The sequence below is a fragment of the Geospiza fortis genome, unplaced genomic scaffold (assembly GCF_000277835.1).
Source record: "Geospiza fortis unplaced genomic scaffold, GeoFor_1.0 scaffold265, whole genome shotgun sequence".
NCBI classification, from domain to species: Eukaryota; Metazoa; Chordata; class Aves; order Passeriformes; family Thraupidae; genus Geospiza; species Geospiza fortis.
The window spans coordinates 2438484-2447085 of NW_005054393.1; the positions used below are offsets into that span (position 1 = coordinate 2438484).

Here is an 8602-nt window from a genome sequence, read left to right on the forward strand (position 1 = left end):
ATAGTCATATTTTCTGGATGTCTGATCTGTGTGGGATTTCCTGTCATGAAGAAGAGAGGTTGTAATAATACCTACTTCTCACTTTGCACTTATTGTCAGTAGATCTGAGAGTGCTTTACAGAAGAGGTTCCCACTGTTCTGGAACTGGGGACTGATAGGGAAAGGGGGTGTGATTTGCTTGCCTTGGGTCAACCAGTGAACTTCTGTGAGAAAGGAAGAATGCAGCCTGGAAATACAGCTTTCCTGCTTCTGCCCAGCCCAGCTCTACATTCTTTAGGCTCTCTGAAGAAGAAAGAGCTTGTAGAAAGGACTTCAGTGATTGGCGGGAAAATGCAGGGGCAGATGTAGTAAGGGAGAAAATATTCCAGAACATTTTTCTGTATTTGTTCATCATCACTTTCATTTGTGTTATAGCAAAAGGTTGGAAGCCTCTTCTGACATCAGAGTTTATCTGCAAAGCACTTGTCAGTCTATCAAGGGAGGTGAAGAAGCCTCTTCTCTCAGTAGGTGACACAGCAAAAACAAAATGAGCAGTGTAAGCGAGAGAAGGGAATGGGCTGAGATTCTTGGGCATGTCTCATGGGCTGTCCTGTTATCTACACCTCTTGTGATTAGCTCTGAGCAGAAGTGAAGGTATGGATAAGTAGTTCTCCAATTTATTTAAAAAAAAATCAAAAAGACAAAAAGCACTCAATTTTAAACAGTGTAAGAGTGAGCACGAAACAGCAGTTCCTTTGTGTGAAATAGGTGTTTAAGCAGAGTCTCAGTAATTAGTGTTCAGACACTTAGCTGTGCAGAGACTACTCTGGGGCTTCATTGCTCTGCAGGGAAGCTAGGGGACATGGTTCATAGTCCCCAGAGACCTGGCAGAGTTCAGCTTCATGATAGCCTTAGTGTTTATGCAGATGTTAGTCAAAAATGCGGTGAAGGATGTTTCATCTTCTTTTTCCCTTTTTTGAGTTAGTACCATTTCTAGCTTTATTTGGGGTTATTTTCTCAGGCACAGATCAGTAGTGTACTAATACTGTTGTTTGGTCACCTGGAAAATTAGGATCTGTGAATCACTGATAGCTCCAAAACACTCCATTCTCCTGAATGGACTTTACTGCAAAATAATTGCTTGCTGCTGGTTAAAATTCTCTTCTCTTCTCATCAAATTCACTTTCAAAAACTGTTATAGAACATTAAAGCCTGAAAGAAATTTTGAGGACATTTTGTGGCTTTCTTTGCTTCAGGTATATGCTAATTAGCCACATAAAAGCAGTGTTTTCCTTAAAAAATAGCAGTGATGAGGCTGCAGTTACATGCAATTGTTTATTTACCCACTAGAAGTTTCACAAGACATTCTGCAATTCAGTCCAGAGCAGTTCCTGGAAACTTATAATAAGTAATAGTTTAATTTTTTTTAAGGAGATATTTTTATAAAATAAAAACTGGAGTCCTTCATGTCTGTCTCTAATTAATTTTTCAGATGCCCCTAAGCAGGCTCAGTACTTTCTTGGGTAGTTTCAAACTTAGCAGTGTAGGTATATTGAAATGTAATTTGAGTTTCAAACAAAATGAATCTGACTGAAGATGGGTCCCAGAGATATGTAGAGAAGCTATTTTAAAAGTGTTTTTCCTCTTCAGACTAGCAACCAAATCTGAATCACAAAGGGTGACTATAGACAAGGGAACAGGACAAAATGGTCATTCTTAGCCATGCGTGTACATCACAGAACTTTTGTTTCAGTCCTCCACACTGTGGAATATGTCACATATTAAAACCAGATCTTCAGATTTTTTCAGTATTTTCCTGGTTTTATAATACTTGTGTGGGATAATTTTGCTTCAAATATGGAGCCTGCCTGAATTGCAGGCTCTGGAAAGCAGCCATGTGATGGATGTCAGTACCACTGCAGACTCTGGGGTTAGCAGAACTGTGTTTGAATAAAAGTTTTCATCCTGCTCAGATATTAATGCTGGAGACAGCATATCTGTTACAACTGCAGTTCTTTATTATCAGCCATCTGCTGAATAGCGTAAAGGTGCTTGTTTGGCAGCTTAACACAGCATCTGTCCATATATCAATGTAACTATATCAACTTCAACTTTGAGAGTCAGCTGGAAAACCATAATTAAATTGGTGAACCTGCATATAAATGTAAAACAATGCAGGTGTTTTGTTCAAGTGGCATTTAAAAGACAGGAAGAAAAGTCCCCTATGGCTGTTTCCAAAGTACAGTGGTGGCAGTTAGGATGAGAGATTTTCTGCTGGCAAACCTCTGTGAGCATTGGTGCCTTGAAGTTATAACTCACTCAGCAGAGCCCACAGTCAGAAGGCTTGGCTGGGTTGTGATAGCCAGAGACATGGGTGGGAGAGATGAGGAGGTGCTGGCAAGGGTAGATTTAAGTCAGTAACAAACAGCTCTCAAGGAAAATCTACATGGTTGCTCTATTATTTCCAGGTGCTGCAGTTTTCCTCTGAAATGTGGAGACTGTAAGTGGTCTTGGCTGGTTTTTGAGAAAATTTCTGATTCTCATTTTATGTTCAATTAATGTTTTGAAGAGAAGTGGTGAATTTCATTGGGGGTTACCTTTCTGTCTTTCTCTTGCAGAAGACTTTATTTTCTCTCTAAGTTGTAGTAAAAGCAGAGCAAAAATAGTCCATTGTGCTAACTAAATTCAAAAAATATTTTTTTTGCCTTTTTATTTAAGATCTTCAACTGTGAACCTGTGCAGGGTCTCCTTCCAGGAGGTACTTCAGCATATACAGAAGTTAAAGTGCATAACTGGTTTCCTGCAGAAAAAAAGGTATTTTTGCCTTTGAATAGGCTGCTAAATTTGAGTATTTGTGAGCTTTTCCTTGGTAAAAGGAGACATTAACAACACTAACACAATCCACTCTGTTCAGCTTCTGCTTTCTATGATGTTTCATGCTAAGGATAAGCAATGAGAGCAAGATGTGGTGGCACAGGTTGTAGCATGTACCAACACCCTGAGTACAGCATCTGCCAGGTCTCTGGGTATTTGAAATCAGAAAGTTAGGGCTGAGAGAAACCTCAAATTTTCATCTTGATGATTTTTCAGTGACTGCTGGTATTTCCTGGTAACCTTCTGTTGAGGAAGGTTCCACAACCCTCATCTTAGGGCTCTGCTGCAGTAAGAGAGAAAATATTTAGTGTGATGTCTGAACAATAAATTCATCTGAAGGGAGTTCTGTAAAACTTCCTCAGTCTGTTTACAAAAATCAGTAAAAATAAAAGCTCCTTAATGCCAGTGTAGCATCATGAAGCCAGCATTCTGTATTTGGCCAAATGCACGAGGGGATATCTCCTCCAAAAATCATGCATGCTGAATACAGAAGAGGTCCTGTTTATATACTGTATTTTACATATATATTCATTGATTTTCCCAGAATAAACATACATATGATAATAATTTCCCAGAAATCATTAACATATTTTCCCTCCCCTTTACATGTGTGTTCTTTTGTCCTGGGGTCTCTTTGGTGGTCCTTGACAACAGTATTTTCAGATTAAATACTTATCTGTGAGGTTTCTGCTACTCTTAAGATGCATGTGGCACTTGAAGCAGTACACTTTAATATACCAGGCTGAGATTTTTTCAGGAAAGCCTCCTGCATCAGTGTTATGCTATTACCTGTGACATTAACTATAAAATATTTTGATTTCTGATGTGAGTCACTCATTCATGTTTGTGGGAATGAGAGTTTGTAAGTTGCAGGGAAAATGCAGGAGGCTTACTGAAATTCTTTATATCTCACGGGAGAAGGTGCTTGTACTCAATTCTGTAACGTCTAGACATGCCATGAGAAATTTTCTTGAAGGGGAGATAATTCCTAAGTTCTGCATGGCCTTAGTGATGTTGCACAAAACAGAGGTAAGCCTCACTTCCCTCAGGCTTATCTCAGTGAGTGTTTGCAGTTTTGAGATGTTGGGTCGCACTTGTCATTGCACTGAGGAGGAACACTGGTGCTGTTTGATGGATTTCTTTGGACTTACTCCATTGTTTGTTTTGCTGCTAAATATTCTGTTTTGCTGCTACATTTTGCAAGAATATTTGGGTCAGTTTGGGGTTTTTTTGGGGTTTTTTTTTGGTTTTTTTTTGTTTTTTTGTTAATTGCTAATGCAGGAAATACACAGCAGAAGCACAGAAAGCTAAAGAGCAGAGGGGCAATGGTACGATGATATATTGGTGTAGAATAAATTATCCTCTTCAACTTTGCTTTTCTCAGCTCTTTTTGTGTGTCATGCAGGGCTCATCTCCCTTGATAAGAAGAACCATTTATGCTGGCTGTCAGTGGGGAAGAACTTCTAGCAGTCAGTGGCAGCCACCATCCCCCTTGCCCCAGTTCAGAGGGGGCCAGGGTAGGTGCTGCTGTGATGTGGGAGGCATTCCTTAGAACCAGCATGTGAGCATGAAAGACATCTCCTAATCTTCTCATCAGCTCTCTTTGCTTTCATACAGCCAGTTAGGAAAGGGTGGAGAAAATGCTTTTGGATACTGTTGCATCACTTACAATATGACTTTTTTCCAGTATGACAGGAACCGAAGTTTCTGAAAAGCCTTGAAAATGCCTCTGAAATCTTTTTTATTAAAGCTTTAACTCACTGATTTTAAGAAAAAGGTGTGAAAGGCATGCAGTGCGGTTTGTGATTTGGGCTTCCTACTTCATCGTTTTTGTACTTGAAAGATTATTGTGGCTGTTATCTTCTTGTAAAGGTTTGAAAGAGGAAGTAAACTTTTATATATTCATCTGGGCTCTCAGATGAGAATTCTCTATTCTGCTCTTACCTGGGTTGTAACAGTTCTGAAAAACACCTAATTTACTTTTCTCCCCAAGCAGCTGCAGATTTTGGTGTGTGAGCAAAATGAGGGTAATAAAAAGCCGCAGCAGGGATGCAAACACAGCATTTTTTCTGTTAGCTACGTGTGTAAGCAAAGGTTCCAGAACATACATTTAATGGCTGTTTCTTTTGGTGTATTAGCCACTGAATCCTTGACCTGGACCAAATGGCTGGTTGCTATGGCAACAGGCTGCACAGTAACAGGTTTTGTTCTTGGGTTGAAATCATCTTGCTTCTCTTAAATGTTTGTTTTGAGGAGATCAGAAGAAACTAGGAAATTCTTTTTTCAAAGGAGAGGCAAAAATATTAATGTTCATCTACCTGAGCATCTGCAGAGAGAGACATTCTTTATTCCATGAAGAAGGTAGTCAGCTCCCTCACTTTCTCCACTTTGTTGAAGCAGAGGGCAGCAGCTCACCAGCAAGGAAAAAAAAAAAAACAAAAGTAGTTCTTGGAAACAACATGATAGGAATTTGTTTGCTGTACAGCTCCAACTCCCAATCCCACTGAAGGCAATGGGAAAATATTAACAGCTTAACATTCCACTAACCTTGAGAATTTCTGAACTTAAAGTAAGCTCCTGATCAACTCTATTCAAGCTGGACTTGTGAGAGACTGGAAAGATTGATGTCTCGAGATGTTATGGGCAGCATGTGTGTGGAGTAAGGGGCAGTGCCCTGCCCTGTACACCCCCACCCTAGAGCCTGTATCCCAGTCTGGCACTGGCTGCCAATCCCTGACACAGCAGAGGTGATGCTCCACCCCACCTCTGGAGCCCCTAGCTCAGCTCCTGAGTGGCCAAATGAGCAGAAGTCCCACCTGGGGGAAGGGCCCAGGAAAGCCAAGGGGTATTTGAGGGCCAACACAAGGCAGTCCGATATCTTGGCTGTACTGCCTCTTGGAATGTGTGTCTGTGCACTGCTGGAGCCCAGGAGCTGGTAGCAGTGTTTGGTTTTTTCTATATCTTTTCTGTTTTCTTTCTTTCTTGCTCTCTTCTAATTCCCTCTTATTGGACTTTTGAGTAACTTAAAATTGAACTGTCTTTGAGTTTGAAAGTTGAATGAGCCAAGTTAATGCTTTAAAAAGTGTTACATGTTGATTGAGTGTTGCACTAAACTTGCTAAATTTGTCTGATTTTCTTAAGTTGCCAGTAAAATGGTTTTTGTTGTTTTGACCTCTTGAGAGTATCTTGGTATTTCTCCTGTGCATCTAACTCAGAGTACATGAACAACCATAAGCCCCTTTAAAAGTCTCAATGATCATGGTTGTTTGGAGCCTTAAAATACTAAAAAAAGTTCTTGCTGTGGCAGTGGTCAAACACTGTGGTAGGGGCATGGGAGGTTAAAGGGTTGCCAGCCATGGGGGCAGTCAGAAGTCAGCATGGAGAGCCATGCTGAGTGCAGCTGAGTGGGGTTTGGATTGGGTGACCTTCTGGGGCTCCTTCCAGCTGAGGTCATTCTGCAAGTCTGTCTCTTTTTTCTCTTTGGCCACAGAGAAAAGCAAATGTGGTGGAGAGCCCAGGCCAGGACTCTGCCTGTGGGTGGTACTGAAAATGAGTTTTGTGTTTATATTGTCCTCCTTTACCATACCCACCCCCCCCTGCACCTCAACCCTACACACTTCTCTTCCCTGGTGAATAGTGTCATAATGCCATACCTTAAATACTTGGTAATAAAATTTCACTGTAATTCCCCTAGAGAACTCTTTGATATATCACTAATTTATTTTCTTACACTAAACATGCTGCTCTATGTTTTACCTTTGTATCTTTTTGGCATATATAAAATGAGTGGCATTCAAGCACTGTAGGCAGGAGCTTAAAGGAAAACAAAATACAGACACAGCATGTGATTGGAGGGGGGATCTTTTTTCCTTTGTGCCAGCAGCTGTCAACCTATTGCACTGCCAAAACAGTCACTTATGGCTTTGTTGCTGCGCTGTGATCCTGCCAGACAAGAGGCACCAGGAGGAGTTAAGTGGGCTTGTCCATTTACCCATCTCAACCTCAGAAAGATGTGAAGGGCTGCAGCCAAGTAGTGTAAACTATCTAAAGAGTTCACTCAAGTGAAGGGATTGGCAGTGGCAGGAAGAAGACTGAAACAAGAAACAGAGATTGAAGGGATGCTTTCATGAGATGGAACAAAAAATGAAGAGGGTCTGATCTGACCTGATTCATTTTAAGCCATTTTCCTGTAAATCTTCAATTCATTTACAAAGTGTTTGTAGTCCTCAGGGTGCTGGAACAGTGCAGGTTTGAAAGGTTTCATCAGTTGGCAAGTGCTTCTGCAGATCAACAGCAAATCATAAGACCAACAGAAGAATTTATTGCCAGAGGCCCAGAGCCCAGCCAGTGAGTGCAATACCTGTCTCACCCTCCATATTATGCAGTTGTGTCAGCAATTGCATTTGGGAGATGTAAATCTTAAAGAGATGCCTGCTTGTCATTAAAGAGATGGCATAGCTTTCTTTGGGCATGGAAATGTCAAGCAAGCATCTTGATCAAATTCGGTGGCTGGTTACAGCTTGGCATTGTAGGCTGTGCTGATGGTTACGTGGGGAACGCAATGATGCTCCCTGCTTCCTGTCCCAAAGTATTCCAGCCATGCTGCTGAGCACTGGGACTGTGTGTGTGGCACCGTGATGCAGACGCTCAGGAAGTCAGAAGGGTTTATATAAAGCTCTGCTGGGTTTGCAGAACCTTTTGGCTCCTTTCCAGCTTGGAAGTGGCGATATAAATAGAAGAATGTCTCACTTTTGAAGTCTGCCTTCTATTCATGGAAAGGAAGAACTTCGCTGGAGCTGTGATTTAATAGCTGTTAAATACAGATCTCAAGACCAGTCCTATGACAGGCTGAACTGCTGCATCCCATTTCAATGGGATATGAGTGAGCTCAGTAGCCTATAGCATCACACCTGTTAGTTGGTTGCTGACACCTGAATAAGGTTTGGTGCTATGGAATCAGAGTTCAAGAGTATCCATTCTCACACCTTCCCTCCCAGTTGCTCTTGTCCCTGTTACAAGAAAAAAAAAGTTGCCTTTTTTTTTTTCCTTTTGGACAGATTAGCAAAATGTTTGGGACAGTGGTGGTTGGAGTTGGAATTGCTGGCTTAGCACGAATCCGAGACTTGATGAATCCGATGCCTTCCAGCCCTTCTGAGCACCTGAAACTCATTGGATTTGTATCCAGGTTAGAATTTCATCTTACCACGTCTAATATGTATATTGCAATGTTTTTTCTTCTTTTTCAAGCCAAGAAGGGAAAATCTGTGCAAATATGCCTGTCATTCTGAGTGGCAGCTCAAAAGTGAGCACAGAAAGATTTGCAAGAGGGAACAAATAGGTTACCCTAGTGAGAGATCTTTCAGAAATTACTAAAATAAAAACTGAGAGATGTTTTTGCTGTAGAATCTGTGTGATAACAGGAAATTCTCTGACTGGAATTTCCTGTAGATTTAAGGTTGTGCAGACAATAAGTGCAATAATGATCTCGTGTCTGCATGACAGTTCTAGAAATGTTAAAAAAGTAAGTTTTAGAGAGTTTTAAAAAGTTCTTTTGCAAAAACATGTTTTAATGCCCCCAATACTCCAACTTCATAGAAAAATTCTAGTATTTTTTTTAAACCAGGTATTGAACCTGTAATTATCTGAAGAAAATGCCATGATTTGCTACATGCAGTAAGGTTGCTTTTTATCCCTCTTATGCTTCGTAGAGAACAAGAGTTTTTCTCACTAGTTTGGAACTGTGGAAATT

The 8602-nt window shown here is 40.8% G+C and overlaps 1 protein-coding gene across 2 annotated transcripts in view; it reads left to right on the plus strand.

Moving 5' to 3' along the window:
* BLVRA (biliverdin reductase A) overlaps window positions 1-8602 on the plus strand; it is a 29676-nt gene that overhangs the window by 9120 nt on the left and 11954 nt on the right. The window contains exons 2-3 of one of the 2 annotated variants that reach the window (XM_031060873.1): window positions 2698-2793; window positions 7911-8038. In XM_031060873.1, coding sequence (XP_030916733.1) covers window positions 7920-8038 — 119 coding nt within the window. In that variant the 5' untranslated portion in view covers window positions 2698-2793; window positions 7911-7919. The remainder of the gene's footprint in view (window positions 1-2697; window positions 2794-7910; window positions 8039-8602) is intronic. The other variant, XM_005425697.2, reaches the window with a different exon arrangement.